This window comes from Ricinus communis, chromosome 9 (genome assembly GCF_019578655.1).
Source record: "Ricinus communis isolate WT05 ecotype wild-type chromosome 9, ASM1957865v1, whole genome shotgun sequence".
In the NCBI taxonomy this organism is placed as follows: Eukaryota; Viridiplantae; Streptophyta; class Magnoliopsida; order Malpighiales; family Euphorbiaceae; genus Ricinus; species Ricinus communis.
Window position 1 is genome coordinate 23814734 of NC_063264.1, and position 20969 is coordinate 23835702.

At 34.5% G+C, this 20969-nt stretch overlaps 1 protein-coding gene across 2 annotated transcripts; it reads left to right on the forward strand.

Moving 5' to 3' along the window:
- Positions 1-1100: 1100 nt before the first annotated feature.
- On the forward strand, positions 1101-19056 carry LOC8271549 (probable CoA ligase CCL12). Of its 2 annotated transcripts, XM_002527030.4 has the most exons (14): positions 1104-1784; positions 7605-7734; positions 7838-8094; positions 8397-8598; positions 9379-9419; positions 15128-15256; positions 15400-15473; positions 15565-15785; positions 16893-16987; positions 17069-17285; positions 17440-17565; positions 18165-18263; positions 18387-18593; positions 18748-19056. In XM_002527030.4, exons 1-14 carry the CDS (start codon positions 1510-1512, stop codon positions 18859-18861), a joined length of 2187 nt encoding a protein of 728 aa, XP_002527076.3. In that variant the 5' UTR covers positions 1104-1509; the 3' UTR covers positions 18862-19056. The 2 variants fall into 2 exon arrangements, with proteins under 2 accessions (XP_025014524.2, XP_002527076.3); XM_025158756.2 differs by lacking the exons at positions 7605-7734; positions 7838-8094 and having other exon boundaries at positions 1101-1784.
- Positions 19057-20969: the final 1913 nt, after the last annotated feature.

Below are 20969 nucleotides of genomic sequence, written 5' to 3' on the forward strand. Positions count from 1 at the left end.
ATTCATTGAATACTTTCTTAATTAAAGTGAACTATTAAAAAATGACAGGTCATATGAAATAGAAGGAGTAATGATTACTCAATTTATTTAAGAATAAGTGTTTCTTGAAAAAAGATTTGTTTTAAATTATGCATTGTTTTAGAAAACCAATAAAACATTAATTATTATTTTTCAATTTTATCCTTATTTATTATGAGCAAAGTTATTAATGAAGTAGGAGAGAGAAAAATATAATTGTCTAAGAAATAAAATTATAGTGATTTTGAATATTTTAATAATTCTTCCATTTCATACTAAATATTATTTTTTATTAGTTCACTCAGATTAAAAAAAGTATTTAATAACTTAATTATAAAAAATAAAATTAACTAAATTAGACTAATTTACCATTCTATAGATATTGAAAAATTTACTACATCAATTTAATACAATGAAAAAGAAAACTAATGTCATATTGGATATATAAAAGTAAGAAATAGTTGAAATTCTTTTGATTTGAAAAAGAAATAATTAGTATGGAATAAATAGAATATATGACTATTTTAGTTATATCAAGTTATCTTTTATTACAATTGAGGTTACTCTCTCCATTCTATACTAACCCTTATTTTTTAGTAGTTTATTTGGACTAAAAATGTATTTAATAAACTTGATTATAAAAGAAAACTAGCTAAATTAGACACAAATTATTCTTTTATAAATATTATAATTTTTTTATATCTATTTCAATACAATAATAAAATAGAAGAATAATTAATGTTATATTGGATATATAACAATCACAATTACTCAATTTTTTATTTAAAATAACAGTTAATATGAAATAAAAAAATATTTATTAGATTTCTTAATTTTTATGTAAAAGTTATAAATAACATATATTTTGAAATGCAAGGAGTAATAAGTTGTAAAATTCTTTTACCATATTAATCATCATAGAGAATATTGAGCAAAAGTACTAAATTTTATATTTTACTTTATATTAATTTGATAATAAATTAATTTTGAATAAATTTATATTTTATAATAAGTTAAATAATTAAATAAATAAAATTAATTTTCTAATTTTTATATAAACGCATGAAAATTTTAATATAATAAAAATCAGGCATATCATATAAAATCAGACCAAAAAATGAAAAAATAAATAGTAATTATTACATATAAAAAATGTGGTTTATTTTTTCTGCGACATACACGTGGCTCAGGCACTAATTATTTTTGTAAAAAATAGGGGCCATTCCTAGTGGACCGAGACCGTAATCTCGACGAATTTTTTAAAAGAAAAAAGAAAAAAGAAAAAAATGGAAGAACACTTTGGCTATGAAAGCAGTTAGACAGTAATTGTCTAGGCTGTGGCAGTGGCAGCAAGCTCACGTGGCTCAGCTTACGTTCTAGTTTCCCACCTACCCTATCTCCCTCTCCACCTAAAACAGTGAAGAAGAAGAAGAAGAAGATGAAGATAAATAAACAAGAGAGAAAGTGAGAGAGGTGCAATGATCAACGATAATGGAGAAGAAGAAAAATAGCATTGGTGAAGTTGGAGTTGATGATATAATACAGGCAGGTGGTCTTTCAACACAAGAAGCCAAAGAGTTCCATAAAATTCTCAATGGAACTTCAAAAGGGTTGTTAGACCCAAGATTGGTTTGGCAAAATGTGGTGGCTAAGAGGATTTTAAAGCCATGGCACTCTCATGGACTGCACCAACTTGTTTACTACTCGGTTTATGCTCGTTGGGATTCCTCTGTTAATGGACCTCCTCTTTATTGGTTTCCTTCTCTGTAATCTCTCTCTCTCTCTCTCTGTCTTTATGTTTTTATTATGGTTGATTTTTTTGAGCTTTTACGTTCTTTTTTTTCCTTTTGACTTGATGAAATCAAGTCTGCTCTATTTTAGACAGTAAAGATTTTCTCTTTCTGGGTTCTTTTTCAATGTGTATATCCTTCTTTTTTTTTTTATCCGAATACATCAAACCGCTTGCAGATTAAATTTCTGTAGGGATCAAACTGAAAGAAATTATTGAGAAACATAAATTTGATCAATGCAAATCTAAGTTGATTGCTGGTTTGATAAGTGCTCTAAATGATATGGAATGGGAAAGATGGATACATACTGCTTGAGTTGAGCTCTTTATAACTAATATTATTTTTTGAATGTTTTTTATCTTCTTCATGCCAGTTTATCAGTTTGGATGAGTAGAATTACTCTTTTGCTATATCTAGGGAAGAAATGTTTTGCAATACAATTGGCCTAGAGAATCTAGACTAGTTATTATACCATATGATCCAGATAAAGTTGGTTTGAGTGTCACTGTAGAAAAATATGTACCTGATAGAGTAAAATCACAGCTAATAATTTGAGAAAATAAAGATAAAAAAAGACAAAATACACAATAGAACACACAGATATACGTGGAAAACCCCTAAACAAATTAGGGTAAAAACCACGGGCAATAATAGAAGAATTTTACTATAAGAAAAAATAATAGGAGTTACAAACTTTCTATTTATAAAGGAGAAAACATTAAAATTTTCTCTTTATAATAGGAGAAAAATAATTGCTTAACTATCTAATATTTTTCTCTTATTTTGGGATACTTTAATAACAAGGTGAGGCCTCTATTATATAGGCTTGGAAAGTACCTCCACATTGTTAACTTAGCAATGTGGGAGAAAATGCTCCTCAAATATCAACAATTTCCCACTTGAAGATTTGATTGAGGATCAATCAGGTCTTCACACCGTTCTTTCTTCCTTGCCTTTCCATGCTGCTTATACTTTTATCAGGCCACTAGAGGATTGACACCAAATAAATTTGTCAGTGTTAACTGCCTTCGTCAAAAAATCTGCTAGGTTGTCTTTAGTATGAATTTTCTGCATATCCACAGTGCCCTCTTCCACTTTTTCACGAACGAAGTGATACTGGACTCGTATGTGCTTTGACTTTGAATGAAAAGCTGGATTCCTTGCGAGATGCAAGGCACTCTGACTGTCACAGAACAGAGGAATATGCTCTTGTTCGTGCCCGAGTTCCTCCATCATCATTTTTAACCATACTGCTTCCTTACTAGCTTGTGTAGCTGCTACATATTCTGCTTCTGTTGTTGATGTCGCCACAACTGACTGCAGTTTTGATACCCAGCTCACAGCTCCGCCAGTAAGTGTGAACACATACCCTGTAGTAGATTTGCTTTTATCAAGATCACCTGCATAATCTGAGTCAACATATCCTCTGATAATAAAGTCTGATCCTCCACAACATAATGCAACATCTGAGGTTCCCTTAATATATCTTAGAATCCTCTTTACAGCATTCTAATGCTCTCTACTAGGATTCGCCATGTACCGACTTACTACTCCCACTGCATGTGCAATGTCTGGTCGTGTACAAATCATCACGAACATTAAACTCCCCACTACTGATGTATACGGTACTCGAGACATTTCCATCCTTCCTTCTTCACTGCTAGGACTTATACTGGAGGATAATTTGAAACTAACAGGAAGTGGGGTAGAAATTGACTTACAATCTTGCATATTGAAGCGTCATGAAGACCTTCTTCAAATAATTTTCCGAGAAAGCCAAATCTTCCTATTGTTTCGCTCTCGGTGAATTTGCATCCCTAGAATCTTGTTTACTTTGGTCCCAAGTCCTTCATTTCCAAATTCCCTAGCCAATCATGGCCTTTAGTTCTTCAATATGATCTTTGTTGGGGCTCGCTACCAACATGTCATCTACATATAACAAGTAAGATAAAAAAATCACTTTTACCAAACCTCTTGGGAAATATGCACAAGGGTCTGCATTAAGTCCTGTTGTATCCAAGGCTCATGATGAAGGAATCAAATCTCTTATACCAACACCTCGCTTTAAACCGTATAGAGATTTGTTCAACCTACAAACCAAGTTCCGCTTTCCTTTTCTTCAAAACCTTCCGGCCGGAGCATATAAATTTCTTCCTTAAGATCTCCATGGAGAAAAGTCATTTTCACATCTAGCTCTAGATGTAAGTCAAATGTAGCACACATCGCCAAGACTACTCGAACAGTTGTTAATCGAACCACAGGGGAAAATATTTCGTTGAAGTCAATCCCTCCTTCCCGAGCATATCCTTTCACCACCATTCTTGCACGAAACCGCTCCACTTGATCATCACTATTTCTTTTGATCTTAAAGACCCATTTGTTGCCAATGGCCTTTCTTCCCTTGTGGTAGTGGCACAAGCTCCCAAGTCTTGTTCTTATGTAGAGCTTCCATCTCTTCTTGCATTCTGTCATCCAACGAGATGCATCCGAATCGCTTTCATTGCTTCTTGGAGAGTTGATGGCTCTCCTTCCTCGATTAGAAGACGATGTCGACATTGCTGCCTATATCATAATCTTTATGCCAGTTGGTGTAATTTTTATACGTTTTTCCTTTCCAAGTTCGACTCTTCAACTTGGTACCGACTCTTCAAACTCGACCGGTTCTTCCTCTTCGTGCTCTGGTGCTACTTGGAAGAATCTTCTTCCGTAGACTTTCTTTCCACCCTGTATAGTTGTAGTCTCTGAATTTTCTTTTGAAGTGCTATCATCTTCTCCCTTCAATTTATCTTCAGGAAGATTACATCCCTGCCGATTATAACCTTGTGGGCGTTGGGATCCCACAGCGATACCCTTCACACCATCGAAGATATCCCAAGAACAAACACTTCGGATTTTGGATCCGACTTTGTAGTTTCTTGGATATTATACATCACATACATAGGACTTCCAAATATATGGAGGTTTGAATAATCAATCGGCTTCCCACCCACATCTCCATCGGTGTCTTTTGATCAATTCTTTGTAGATGGAGACCGGTTAATCACATAACAAAGTGTGTTAATCGCCTCAATGCCTTATTTAGGCCTGCAGTACTCCCAACAATGCTCTAGTTCTTTCTAACAGAGTTCTGTTCATCCGCTCTGCCACTCCATTTTGTTGAGGAGTGTATGCCGTAGTGAACTGTCTCTTGATGCCGTAGTGAACTGTCTCTTGATGCCTTCTTGCTTGCAAAAACTATTAAATTCATGACCTGTGTATTCTCCTCCATTATCTGTCCTTAAACACTTGATCTTATTGCCTGAATCAAGTTCAACCCGCGCTTTGTAAGTTTTGAAAACTACAAATACATCTCCCTTGCTCTTGATTGGATACACCCAACATCTCCTGGAGTAATCATCGATGAAGGACACAAAGTACTTAGCTCCTCCTAGTGATGAAACCGGTGCTTGCCATACATCAGAGTGAGCTAATTCTAGAACATCCTTGCTTCTAGAATTGGATGTATTGAACTGTAGTCGATGCTGCTTGCTTGTTATGCAATGCTCACAAAAGGGTAATGATACCTTTGTGAGACCAGGAAGTAGATTTTTCTCAACAAGAATCTTCATGCCTTGTTCAGACATATGTCCAAGCTTCTGATGCCACAACATTGCAGATCTCTCGCTTGAACTACTTGAAGCAACAGATGCTTCTGCTTCATGCACAGTCTCTCCCAAAAACATATACAAATTAGCAGCAATTTTTTCTCCTTTCATAATTACAAGCGCTCCTCGGCTAATCTTCATGATTCCTTTCTGAACTTTGATAATGCAATTAAGATCATCCAGCTGTCCCAGAGATAACAAATTCTTCTTCAGACCTTCCACATGTCGCACTCCTTGAATAGTGCGGACTGTACCGTCATGCATCTTCAACCTGATAGTTCCAATGCCAATAATCTTTAAGGCATTATCTTCACAACTATACACAGATCCTCCTAAGATAGGTTCATAATGATGGAACCACTCTCTTCGAGAGGTCATGTGATAAGTTGCTCCTGAGTCAAGAAGCCATACATCAGCAAATCTCTTCCTACTTTCAGTTGATATTGCTGCTTCACAGCATAATACATTTCCATCATCCGAAGTGCATGCCACATTCCCTTGAGGATTGGAATTCTTTAAACTCCAACAATCCTTCTTCAGGTGACCTTTCTTACCACAATTGTAGCATTTATAATTCTTCTTACTCTTTGATTTTGATCTACCATGATTGTGACTCCCACTTGGACCACGTTCTGTTAATCTCCCTCTCATCACCATCAAGGCTTCCACTTGTTGTGAACTTGCCTGCTTGTCTTCCTTGTTTCTTCGCCGATTTTCTTCTTCAAGAATAGCGGCTGCTATATCATCAAAGACTAGAATTTCGTGCGGCATTATTTGTCAAATCGATGATGAGTTGATCATACGAATCAAGTAGACTTTGGAGTAGAAGTTCGCACGTTCTTGTGACTATTTTATAGCCCAACGATGTGAGTTGAGAAAATAGAGTATTCAAGACATTAAGATGCTCACATCAAGTAGATTCCCGACATTCTTAAGGTGTAAAGTTTCCTCTTAAGGAAGATTTTGTTGTGTAATAACTTGGCCTCGCATACCAGTGAGGTGGTCCCAAATCTCCTTTGCCGTTTTCTTTTCTTCTATCTTTGGACAAGATCCCATCTGCAAGTGCTAGATGAAGGTTTGCAATAGCATTCCCATCCATCTCGTTCCACTTATTATCATCTGTGAGTGTTGTCGGTCGTTCACTGATAGCCGCAAGACAATTGTCTTTTCTCAATACAGCCTTTATCTTTAATTTCCACAGTGAGAAATTACTCCCGTTGAACTTTTCAATCTCAAATTTTGACGCCATTGCTTCTATCACAAACGGTGCGTTTTAGCTTGTAAAATGAACCGCAGTAATGAACACAACTCACTAGGTAAGTTTCCAGGTAAGACTGGAGGGTCACAAGCGGACCTCTTAAATACCAATCTCCTTAGACAGAACCTTCCCTAGATTGTAAGTATTCTTACTACTCCACACAAGCTCTTTTGCACCAAAGAAAACCTCAAACTCCTGTGAAAGATCAGGCTGAGCTGCAATCACAGAATTTTAAGGAATTTCTTACCAACCAGGTGCTCTGATACCAATTGTAGAAAAATATGAACCTGATAGAGCAAAATCACAGCTAATAATTTGAGAAAATAAAGATAAAGAAAGACAAAATACACAATAGAACACACAGATATACGTGGAAAACCCCTAAACAAATTAGGTTAAAAATCACGGGCAATGATAGAAGAATTTTACTATAAGAAAAAATAATAGGAGTTACAAACTCTCTATTTATAAAGGAGAAAACATTAAAATTCTCTCTTTATAATAGGAGAAAAATAATTGCTTAACTCTCTAATATTTTTCTCTTATTTTGGGATACTTTAATAACAAGGTGAGGCCTCTATTATATAGGCTTGGAAAGTACCTCCACATTGTTAACTTAGCAATGTGGGAGAAAATGCTCCTCAAATATCAACAGTCACCACATGCAACTGCAATTAAGTTTATGCTGCTAAGTTCAGTTGTATCCATCTTTACTTTGTCATCAGAACTAGTAGCAGTTAAAGTTGAAATCACGTGTTGGGTCGAGATGTATACTTAAGTGTATGAGTTAAGTTGTTCTGCCCTGTGGATAGTCATAGCAGGCTCAATTAATGAGTCGACTCTGCTTATCTTCTCCTAGCTGATTCAATGTTCCACATGTTCTCTATATGTCAGACATCAATCAAAATGTACAAACTTAGGACGTGTAATGGAAACATATGGTCCCAAGTTCTTAGGAGCTCTGTACAAGGACCCTGTAACAAGTTTTAGACTCTTCCAGAAATTTTCTGTTCAACATCCAGAGGTAAGTACTTATTTCATGAATGTCCTTTTCCGTAGTGAAGTTTTATAGTTTTATAAGATTCATTTCTACTGAATCCAATATTTGTGTTGCCAATGATTTCCAGGCTTATTGGTCAATTGTTCTAAAAGAGCTTTCAGTTATATTTCATGATGTTCCGAAATGTATTCTCAATACCACCGACAATTCAAAACATGGGGGAACATGGCTTCCAGGTGCAGTTCTGAATATTGCTGAATGCTGTTTGCAGCCTGCAAGTCATCCTAGAAAAACTGATGACAATGTGGCTATTGTATGGGGAGATGAACATGACAATTCCAATGTGAATCACATGACTCTAAAAGAACTTCGAGAACAAGTAATGTAATGCTTCATGCTTGTACTATTCTTTTTCCATTTTTTGTATCATTTTGTGATGAGCTACTCTAGGCTTCAGTTTTTTATGAGGGAAAAAGAACAGAATTAAAAAAAAAATAATATATTTCACATCAGATGCTAGTTCTGGGCGCCAAATGGTCCTTTCTCACATTAAAGAAGTTAAAGAGTGTGTAAAGCCCTATGCCTTTTTGGTTCTAAAATCATTGAAGAGTCAATAAAAATCTATTCCTTTCTGGTCTCTAAAATCGAAAGAGGGATCATAAGCATTTTTTCTGTATGCAATGCAGGTTGGTGGCTAATGCTCTGGATGCAGTATTTACAAAGGGTGACACTATTGCCATTGACATGCCAATGACAGTCAATGCTGTTATTATATACTTAGCCATTGTCTTAGCAGGATGTGTTGTAGTATCAATCGCTGACAGCTTTGCAGCCAAGGAAATTGCTAGTCGTTTACGTATCTCCAATGCTAAAGCTATATTTACGCAGGTACCTTTTGCTTCATATATCTTGTAGTGAATGATAACTGTGGAATTACCAAGGATTATGAACTCAATTGACACAGTATACATTTTTCTTTTGAGAATATTTTCGGCTGAAGATAGATATTACCCCACCCTTCTTTGATCAGCCAACTACTTGTGACATGCTTCTTTTTTAATAGATGGAAGACATAATATTGTGGGAACCCAATGTGAGGGTTTGACTTTGAACTCTCAGGATTGGTTTATAATACAGTATGTAATCCTGATCCTGAATTGGTTGAATTTCTTATATTGGAAGGGTTGAACTGAAAAACTGAAGCAGAACAACAAATTGAAAATAAAACATAAGTTCAAATTAGTCTTTCTGCTGCTAGGCGCAAGCAAACAAAACTACAAAAGTCTTAGAGACCAGTCTGAAAGTGAAAATGCACAAACTGCACCTCAACAAAGGATGAACTGATTAGCCGGTTTCTTATGGTTTGGAATCTTTATCTCATTATAGTTTCCTTAGTGCATTTTATGGCCAAACTTTTTCTTCTTTACTTATTTGCAAAAGAGAAATTCTGTCTCTCATTTCTCAGTGTCGTAGTTGTTCATATTCTCTGTTAAATAATTAGAAATTGAATAACTTGGCAAAAGAATGCTCATTTGCTTCCAGTTTCATATAATTCAGTTGACACTTAATTTTTTCATGAACTGATCTCTCTCTCTCTCTCTCTCTCTCTCTCTCTCTCTCTCTCTCTCTCTTTTTCTAGCTCTTATACTTTCCTTAATCTCTATGCAGGATTTTATAGTCAGAGGTGGTCGAAAATTTCCTTTGTACAGGTGTAGATTATCTTGTCCTTTAATACTAGTTATGATTTAAAGAATTCTTGTAAACAAAATCAAACTCTTCCTCTATGAGATCCTGAAGGTGGATCTGCTACCACTAACAACATTTTAACTGCTTCTCTAGGCATGAAATAGCAAAATTCTTTGCTGCTGCAAGTTATTCATGTATGACTGACTTGATTTTGATCAGCAGTCCATGAAACTCGTGTTTGTATCTGCACCCTTATTCGACCATGCCTCAGTCTTTTGTGGCCTGATGTGCACAAGTACTATCAGGTTTCTAAATGCTATAGGCATTTGTCATAGTCGCTTGCGTGTTTATTTAACTGAAGTGATCTCTTGGAATTCTAGTTCCTTAAGTGCATGGTTCAAGAATAATAGCATGTCATGTACTGATTTCTTTGTCAAAAAATAAAAAAAGAAGCTAGAGGGAACTTAGTGCAGCCTTTAAGCTTATACAAAACTCTTTGATCATAACATATTTTTCGGGTCAGAAATGATAAATTCTAAAAACAGTAACTCTTGTTCGTTTTTAGAGAAAAAAAAAGACCTCTTGTTCGTCTATGCACAAAATGATTAGCATGCCCATGTGACTAATAGCATCCTTTAAGTTTACCACATCAGGGTTGACATTCAGTTGACATACAGTTGGTACCCAAAATACTGAAGCAAATGATGGAAGCCATTTGGAGCATTCAATTTACTAGAAAGGCTGTTCTAAATCACCTGTTTTCGTGAGGCTTTGGATTTCAATTTGCTAAATTAGATATTAACTTCTTCAGAAATGTCAAGTGCTAGTTTTCAGGTTTAGGTTGTTTCCTTGAGCTTCCTTCATAAAATTAAATTGTCATGGAGCACCTTACATATCTAGAAGTCACAGCGAGCCCACTAAACTTTTAATTTAATTTGCTTTATTTATTATATTCTCCTGAATGTCTATGTTAGATTTATGAATTATGGTAAGTTTTGGGTACACCACACCTTCTAATTGCTATCTGTTGAGTCTAGCATTAAGTCAGCTAGCTTGTCTCATTGTTTTGTCTCATTGCATGTTAGTAGCTTCTTTTTCTTAGTTTAGCTTAGTTTAATCGACAAGTTAAAGCATTGGCAGTTCTATTATCCAATGCATATGTATTAGTGGTATTAGTGGTTGCTTGTGTTAGTGTACAAGCCTTTCATTTTCTTGTAAACTTAGTTTAAGTTTGTATTTATAACTTCTGGTTTTATTTAATCCATTAACAAGTTTTTCCAACAATATCTTCTTATCCAACTTCATTTACTTTACTTTTTCCTTAGAAAAACTTAACAACTGGCATCGGAGCACAAATTGATCTTTAAGGGATCTGTGAAGCATTTCTTCTGTTCTTGCTTGACAGAAGCTTGTTCATTCTGTTTCCTAAAAACTTTCCTTAAACACTTTGTCTAATCACTTAAACACCTTTACCTCTCTTTTTCCTTCTTAAAACAAAATCATGTCTTCTTCAAGTGGCTTTGTTATTGTGCCTCCTCCAATCCTAACTGGTGACAATTACTCAAAATGGGCCATTATAAAGCAAAGCTATCTGCAAGCCTTTGATCTTTGGAGCTATGTTGAGGATGACTCAGATCCTAGTCCCTTAGGAAATAATCCAACCTTGAATTGAATCAAGATTTTTAATAAAGAGAAAGCAAAAAAGTGTAGAGCCAAACTTGCCTTCATTCTACAGTCTCAGATTCTATCTTTTACAAAATTATTTGCTTTGAAACACCTATGGAGATTTGGGATATCTGAAAGAAGAATATCAAGAAAATGACAAAACCAGGAAGATGTAGGCATTGAAACTGAGAAGAAAGTTCAAGATGGAAAGAATGGTGGAGAGTGAAAATGTTAAAGATTTCACAGATAGGTTGATGACCATTGTTAACAAAATTAGACTCCTTGGTGAAGAAATGTCTAACGAAAGAGTAGTGGAGAAGCTTCTGGTCAGTTTGCCAGAAAGATTTGAGTCCAAAATTTCTTCTTTAGAAGACTCAAAGGGACCTTACAACCATTACTTTGCCAGAATTATTCAATGCATTTGAAGCATTAGAGCAGAGAAGGATATTAAGACAGAAGGAGCTAGTTGATGGGGTTTTCTTTGCTAAGCAAAGATGTTCTCAACTGCAGAATGTCAATGTCAATGTTGGAGGGTGTGGAAACAAGCAGAAACAACATGCTGAGAGTAGTAAAGCAGGAGCAAAGAAAGAGAAATTCCCTCCATGTCCTCAATGCAACAGGACAACTCACAAGGGAAGAAGTTGCTGGTATAAGCCTAGTGCTCAATGTAAGAATTGCAATCAAAAGGGTCATACTGCCAGAGTATGCAAGAACAAGAAAAAGCACGCTCAACAACCTCAAGCTGTTGATGCATAACCAGCATAAGAGGAGTCTCTCTTTGTTGCTACATGCCTTAAGGATTTGAGTTCTGCCAAGACTTGGCTGATTGATAGTGGCTGCACTCATCATATGACTGCTGATCTAAGTCTCTTTAGCAGCTTGGACAGAACTTGTGTTCCAAAGTGAAAATTGGTAATGGAGCAAGGATTTTGGCTCAAGGTAAAGGTGATGTTCCTATACACACACCTTCAGGTATAAAGTCAATTACTGAAGTTTTGGATATGCCTGAGATAGATCAGAATTTATTGAGTATAGATCAGTTGCTTGAAAAAGGTTATGTCTTGTCATTTAAAGGATTGGAGTGTGTTATTTTTTATCCTTTAAGAGTTAAAACTCTTTTCTGTCATTATGAAACATAGGAGTTTTGCATTAGACTAGAGACTAATTGAGTCTACAACTCAAGCTCTCTCTTCTAGTGTTGACGAGTCTGTTATGTAGCACAAGAGGTTATGGCACTTTAATTTTGCTGCTTTGAAGATAATGTATGTTGTTATGAAGAGTTTGCTTGTGATTGATGAAGTTAGTAATGTGTGTGGAGTTTGTATGAAAGGCAAGCAGAAGAGACTGCCATTTCCATCTGGACAGTCTTGGAGAGTTACTCAGAAGCTCCAATTGGTGTATACTGACTTGTGTGATCCAATGGACACACCTTCTCTGAATGTCAATGTTTATTTCATTGCATTCATTGATGACTATTCCAGAATGTGTTGGGTATATTTCCTCAAAAGTAAAGCTAATATTGCTTCTATTTTCTGGAATTTCAAGAATTGGATTGAGAATCAAGCTAGTACAAAGTTAAAGGTCTTGAGGTCAAATAATGGTGTTGAGTACAAGTCCAACAAGTTTCAAGATTTCTATGATTCCAGTGGAATTGAGCATCAATTCACAACCATATACACACCTCAACAGAATGGTGTATGTGAAAGAAAGAACAGAACTATAATGAAGATGACCAGATGCTTGTTGTTTGAGAAAGATGTACCAAGAAGGTTTTAGGCAGAGGGAATTAGTACTGCTATGTACCTCCTAAACAGACTACCAACAACTACTCTTGAAGGCAAGACTACATTTGAAGTCTGATATAGACTTGTTACAGTTGTATGTTGATTAGGAAAGAAATAATTAGAGCTCGATTATAGAGCTTGATTATAGGGCTGATTTATAGGGATTAGATTATAGTTTATACCTTGTAATTTTGTATAAATACCTATACATGTTGTTGATCAATACACATAAAATCTTTCTCTTATCTCTGTATACTACAACATGTTATTAGAGCACTGAAATCCCATTTCAATTTTTTTCTTTTGGGTTTTTGGGTTTTCTGGCTTTTTTGTCTCAAACAATCCAAGGTCTGATTTCTCAGTTCACTATTTCCTAACTTTTGGTTATTGTCACCATCTTCCAACTGCGTTTAATAATATGCAATTTGATTGATAATAAGGTGGTTCAGTCAGTGAATCATTGTAGATTGGTGAAAGATTTGATGCAATGCTTAGCATTTCTATACTCCGGCAAAGGGAATATTTCTCGTACTTTTGATGTCATTAGAGGAATTTTCAAATATGAAAAGGGTGACAAAGATATGACTAGCCTTTACATAAATTATAAAAATGTTTATGAGGAGTCTAATATGCTACTCCCAGTGTCTTTAGATATCAAAGAACAACAGGTTCAGTGGGAGAAACTAATCATTGTGGGTTTTCTTGCTGCTCTTCCATCTGAGTTTGAGACTAGCAGATCTTAAAAACCTTTCCAGTTATGAGGTTTCATTTTTAGAAGATGTGTTTCGTAGGGTGCTCCGAGTTGAGAATTCCAACTCATCCTCTACCCAGTCTATTAGTGCTCTTGTGAGCCGTAATACTGCACCTAGATCTAGAAAAAAGGTTGAGTCAAGTAACTTTGATTGAGGAAATGATTGAGGAGAAATCGTATGTCGCTATTGTGAGAAGTCCGAACATATAATCAAGGAATACAAAAAGTTACAAAGCAAGAATCAGTCAAAGCCATCGGCTCATATTGCCTCCGCTCGGGATACTCCTGACTCAGTTCTCATATCTGCAGATGAGTATGCCAAATTCTCACAGTACCAAGAGGCTCTAAAAGCCGTCATCTAGTCCTACTGTTGCAGTCGCTGATTCAGGTAAACCAAATACATGTCTCATTTCCTTATCTTCCAAATGAATTATTAATTCTGGTGCTACAGATCATATGACAAGTAATTCTAAACTATTCTCCTCCTTTTAGTCAAATAATTCTAATTCTCCTGTCACTTTAGCTGACGGATCCACATCACGTGTTCTTGGTTCTGGCATAGTTATTCCCACACCGTCACTTCCTTTACACACTGTGCATTGTGCTTCTACTTTGCATTATCAAATTGCCGAAAGAGTCTTGAGGTATATAAAAGGGATTGTTAGTTATGGAATTGTATTTCTTGCTGGAGATAAAGGTCAATTGAAGTTAGAGGATTATTGTCCCAGTGATTGGGTTGGATCAAGTATTACTATGAGAAGCACCTTTGGTTATTTGTTTTGCTTAAACCCTAATATTTTATGTTGGAGTTCGAAGAAGCAGGAATTAGTTGCTCAATCAACAGCAGAGGCAGAGTATATTGCTGCCATATCAGCTGTTAATCAAGCTATTTGGATGAGAAAGTTACTTGGTGACCTAGGTGCTCAACAACAGTCTCCTACTCTTGTCCATTGTGATAACCAATCAGCTATCCTTATAGCTAGATACCTTGTATTCTATGCCAGGACCAAGCATTTTAAGATGAAATTTCATTTTATTAGACAGACACAAAAAGATGGGGAAATCATTCTAATGCATTGCAAGTCTGAGCAGCAGCTTGCAGACATTCTAACTAAGCCACTTGCTAAAGTAAGATTTGAAGACTTAAGGTCCAAAATCAATGTTTGTGATCTGGATCAATTTCTGCACCTTACGAAGCCAAAAGGAGGAGAATGTTAAGTCTAGCATTAAGTCAGCTAGCTCGTCTTAATTGTTGCATGTTAGGAGCTTCTTTTTCTTAGTTGAGCTTAGTTTAATTAGCAAGTTAAAGCATTGGCAGTTGTATTATCCAATGCATGTGTATTAAAGGTTGCTTGTGTTAGTGTACAAGCCATTCATCTTCTTGTAAACTTAGTTTACGTTTATTTTTATAACTTCTGGTTTTAGTTAATCCATTAACAAGTTTTTCCAACAATATCTTTTTGTCCAACTTCATTTGCTTTTACTTTTTTCTAAGAGAAACTTAACACTATTTTTTTCATTTCTTCTGTAGTCGTGTTGTAGAAGCTGCCCCACATAAAGCCATTGTGCTCTCTGTGATTGGAAATGATGTAAGCATTCCATTAAGACAGCAGGATTTGTCATGGAAAGATTTTCTGTCCAGTGTCATTCATCTACCAAGGTAATGTGTGCACCTATGATTTTCGAGTAGTCTAGTATTATAACTATTATTGCAAGAGAAAAAATATCATTTTACTTTTGCAGCCAATTGTCTCATACCTACATTTTAAATCACTAATATAGTGGTTTTCCCTTCTTCTCCAGACGAAATTACTTTTCTCCCGTTTATCAACCTGTAGATTCTATGACTAATATATTATTTTCTTCCGGTACCACAGGTAGAAAGGTTATATTGAAACAAAAATAGATAGCTGGACTTTACTTTTCCTGTCAAAAACTAATTGTCTCCTCGTCTTTGGTCCGAATCAGGAGAACCAAAAGCCATTGTATGGACACAACTTTCTCCCATTCGAAGTGCTAGCGATGCATGGGCTCACCTTGATGTTCAAGCTGGTGACGTTTATTGCTGGCCCACAAATTTAGGATGGGTGATGGGACCAATTTTACTCTACTCATGCTTTCTAACTGGTGCAACTCTTGCTCTCTTTCATGGATCTCCTCTAGGCCGTGAGTTTGGAAAATTTATTCAGGTAATATCTCTAGTATTTACTCTCCATTGCCTTTGAACTCATAATCTAGTGCAGGGCATGTTGTGTTCAAAACCCACAAGCACAAATTATAGTATAAAAAGTTATCGTTCCCAATGGATTATAAATTATAGTATAAAAAGTTATCGTTCCCTCGATGATTATATATTGATTACTAATATTCATACTTATAATCTTAACTAGCAAATCGAATAAAGGTGATTAAACAAATAAAATATAAATCTAAACAATTAAACTATAAGAAAATCAAATAGTTAAAGCTTAGAATTTAGGCTTAGTTTCACTATTTCAATCTAATCATGAACACTTAGGCTTCTGAAATCTCCTCTTTCAACGGATGGCACGGACAGTAGCTCGCCAATGTCATGGCTATGACACTCTAATCCTTGAAGTTTAGAATTCTTAAACAAATATACCAACAAAAAGGAAAACACTAATTAGCACTTAAATAAACTTCTAATTAGACTAAAATTAAACTAGAAACAATAAAACCTTAATTAAAACTTTAAACTAAAAATACTTCCTAATTAAACTAAAATTCTACACAACTAATAATATTTATTTATTCAAAATTCATTAAATTTCAACACAAACATACGTAATAATTACATACATCAGGGCATCGAATCAAGATTGCTGAAACACACAACAGTTCTTTTTCAGAAAAATGAGAGTTATATTTTTGAGGAGGAATAAAACAAAATGTTGGTGTTCAGCTCAGGGAAAGCTCCAGAAGCACGACAGTAACTTCACTTTCAATGTGATGTGTTCAATAAAAGATCATGAAGACATTTAGTTATTAGTACTACTAATTTCATAACCTCCTCTTCAAGTCTGTTTTTCTAGTAAAATACTCTTGACTTATCTGAAACTGGGGGTAGTTGTGCTCTAGATTGCTATTAAAAGGAAAATGATGGGGCTTGACCAAAAATAAAAAGGACATATAAGGTAAGGGAAATAGACATATATTCTAATGTTATGGCAATAGGTTTGAGTAATGAAATTGTTGGTAGCACTGATTTTTCAGTATAAATATTAACCTATCTTAGCCTATCCCAGCCTTATGAGTATTCTGTTATATTTGTTTAGAATGCAGGAGTTACTATTTTGGGTACAGTTCCAAGTCTAGTGAAAGCTTGGAAGAGTACCAACTGTATGGAAGGCTTAGATTGGACAAAGATAAAGTATTCTTCTTCTTGAACTTCACACATTACTGTTTGCACCTATTTTCAGAAAAGAATAGTGAATGAGAAAATATGATGCAGATCCTTTGGTTCCACTGGAGAAGCCTCCAACGTGGATGATGACCTTTGGCTTTCTTCAAGAACTTATTACAAGCCCATTATTGAATGTTGTGGAGGCACTGAGCTTGCATCATCCTATATTCAAGGATGTCCACTGCAGCCACAAGCTTTTGGTGCATTCAGCACTGCATCAATGACAACAGGCTTTGTTATCCTTGATGAAAATGGAGTTCCTTATGTAAGTACAGCGCAATGATGGTTCCAGAGTCTAAATTATTAATACTATTGCAAATTAACCTCTGATCAACCATTAGATTATGTTACTATAGCAGCGATTTCAATAAATTGATGTTCTGTATGCACACATTCGATTTCTTCTGCCTATGTGGCAGCCAGATGGTCAACCTTGCAGTGGTGAAGTGGGTTTGTTCCCTGTATACCTAGGAGCAAGTGAGAGATTGCTTAATGCTGATCATTACGAAGTTTACTTCAAGGGGATGCCAATGTTCAAGGGAATGGTATGCTTCTGTTTGTTGTCCTTCAATTATGGCAATAGTTTTTGTATCTACTGCCATTTTATACTGCAAGCCAGACACATCAAATCCCCATTTATTAGATCTTGTATGCTGCCTTAGCATTTTGTGCCCTGTAATTCCCATACGACATGATCTGTCCTATTCTGAACCCATTGGACTGTTTGACTGGCTTTATAGCTCAGATCATGTGGCATGTACCCTTCTCATCTGGACCCGGTGGATTAGAATTATAACTTTAAGCATTGAACTTTCCAGGTATGCATGTTATAGAGACTTTATTCAAGTTTATGGTAATATCCATCAACTATTTCTTAGATAAACATGAGTTAATTCACTCATGGAGTTTGAGCCGCATAAATGTTGAGGTTTCTTCTCTCCTTATGCTGTTGGCCCATGCAAGATTCTGTCATAGCCACCAAATAGCTCTGAATAAAAGCTACATTGATATTCAAAAGTTTCATTAGATCTCCCTCTAGCATTTTGATGATAAGTGGTAGTATGAAAAGTAGGAAAATTTAGTGAAGCATTTAAAAGAAGTGGTTTACTTGTCACAATCGCGATTTTGCAAAACGGATTTGCAGTGCCTTAGGAGACATGGAGACATCCTCAAGAGAACTGTTAGAGGCTATTTCATTGTGCAGGGCAGAGCTGATGACACCATGAATCTTGGTGGCATTAAGGTATGACATTCTCCAAAAAAGCAATGGACATAGCATAGTCACTGAAATTATAATTTTTCATTTAGTTTTGTATGCTTTGGCTAATTTTAAGAAGCATAAAGTTGAATCTTTCTTGTAATGCAGACAAGTTCTGTTGAAATTGAGCATGTTTGTGATAGGGCTGACAAAAGCATAATTGAGACTGCTGCAATTAGTGTAGCGCCAGTAGACGGCGGCCCCGAACTCTTGGTAATCTTTGTGGTTCTAAAGAATGGATCTAATGGTGAACCAGACAAGTTGAAAATGAAATTCTCCAAAGCCCTGCAAACCAACCTCAATCCTTTGTTTAAGGTTCGGCCTTTTATTTTCTTCTCGGACTCGTATCATCCAGATTATTCTTCTCTTACTTTGTATGAACTAAATCATGAGAGACAATTTCATTAGTCTAAAGTAGGAAGTCATTGGTATTAATCACAAGTATCTGTTTGTTCATGATCATTGACAGGTGAGCTTCGTTAAGATTGTTCCCGAGTTTCCTCGAACCGCATCTAACAAGTTACTAAGGAGGGTTTTGAGGGATCAAATGAAGCATGAGCTATCCATTCAGAGTAAAATTTAGTGGGTGCATCACCAAACTCTTTTGTACATTCAGTTTATAAATGAAGTATCCTCAGGAGAAACAGTGGCATATTGGTGATCTGAATAAGTCAGGTTCTTGTGATTCTTATGATAAAATAATTCATTATCGGAAGAGGTGTAATGCATGCTTCTTATATTGAAAGCCATCAAATGTGACTAAGTTATTTACTCATTATCACAGAATATTCTGTTTTTTTCTTCCAAAGATAGATTATTATTGAAAAGCGCCTTTTCCTGGCCGGAACTTGTACACAGCACTTATACGGAGGTGCATGCATAAAGGTTTGGAACTCTTTTCTTATCTGAATCTTTAAGGGCAGGACCCTACCCTATTCTCGAACCCTCTGTCGAGCTTAACCCTGTGCCCCCGCATTTTCTTTTGAAGAGGGCTAAAAAAGGGTCTCCACCTGCTGCCGACAGTCTTTCTTCGAAATTTGACTGAACGGGTCGATTCCCCGCCCCCTTTTGTTTTAGCAATTAAGTACAAAAAAGTGCATTCCTCGCCTTTTTGAATATATCTTGTTTGCTTTAAAAGAAAATTTCTTTTATATTATTGTTATTATTATGATTCATTGAAAGGATTTCGGAGACCCATCAAAGCACGAAAGCTAGAATCTTTCAGAAAATAGATTTCTATTCGAAGAGTGCATAACTGTATGGATAAGCTCATACTAACCTGTCAATTTGGAATCCAATTCGGAATTTTCCTTGAAAGGTGCCGGAAAGGCATCGGAATATATAATAATATCGATTTTATTTAAAATTATTATAAAAATAATTTATAAACTTATTAAGAACTTTTTGTTAACATTTAAATTTATGAAAATTGTATATAAAAGAAGCTAATGTGATAAATTGGGTGCATTTTATATAATAAAAAAATATATTATATGCAATTATACTAATTGCTTAATTTTCCTTATTTTAATAGGTTTGATTGAATTTATAAATTTCTAATGTAAGTTGCAGATTGAATTGAAAGTAGTAGAAAAACTGAACCAAATAGATGCAAAGAAACCAAAGCAAAACCCATATTTTGCTTCTAAACTTTTGTGCATCAAGCGGAAGCCAAGTTATGGATATTACCTTTATCAAAGTATATATATTAATAATAGTACATAATATCAAAACAAATATAAATTATTGATAAAATTAAAAGTTTTAAAATATAATTAAATAAATAGGTAGATTTATATATATATATATATATATATATATATATATATATATATATATATATACTACAAGTTTTTATTTATTTATAATTCATTTTATTAAAAATATAATCAGAAACTAAATTATAAAATTTACCTTCAAACGGACATAACTAATAACACATATGCCAAAATAGATATAAATTATAGTAAAATGAAAAGTTTGAATCCTAATTAAATAGAATAGGCAGACTTCATTTATATTTAATTCATTATTTGAATAGTAATAAGTTATGTCTAATTTATAATAACAAAAAATAGATTTTATATGAATAAATAAAAGATCTGTTACAAAAGAAAATTTATGAGCTTAATTGTGAATTTTATATATAGAAGAATTCTTAATGTTGATATAGAGGCAAAACATAAGTATTCTATTAGTTGCATTAGCTACAATGATCCAATTAAGAAATCATGATATTGCTTTTTGGATGGATGGGTCCGTAAAAATAAAATAAGAAAACTTTACCTTATTTTTGCAATCTTATTAGAGCATCTTTAATGCATTTCTTTTTATATAATATATTTAACTTTTTTAAGTTAAAAAGAGTGAATTTACAAAATAAAATATTAATAATTTTTTAATATAAAATAAAAATTAATTTATAGAGAGCTAATAAGTTTTTTATTTAAAATATAATAAATGTGTTTTAAATTTTTATGTAATTTTTTCATAAAATTAAAATAATAAACTAATATCATTAATGAGTATAGAAATAAATATAAAATAAAGAGCAAAGTAAAAACAGTCTATTAAATTTTTAAAAAAATATCTTATACGATACTTTTTGTTATAAAACTTTTACTTTCTAGAAGTAAAACTATAAGTTACAATTTGAATTTCAAGTTTTATAGTTAAATTCAATTTGGTTCC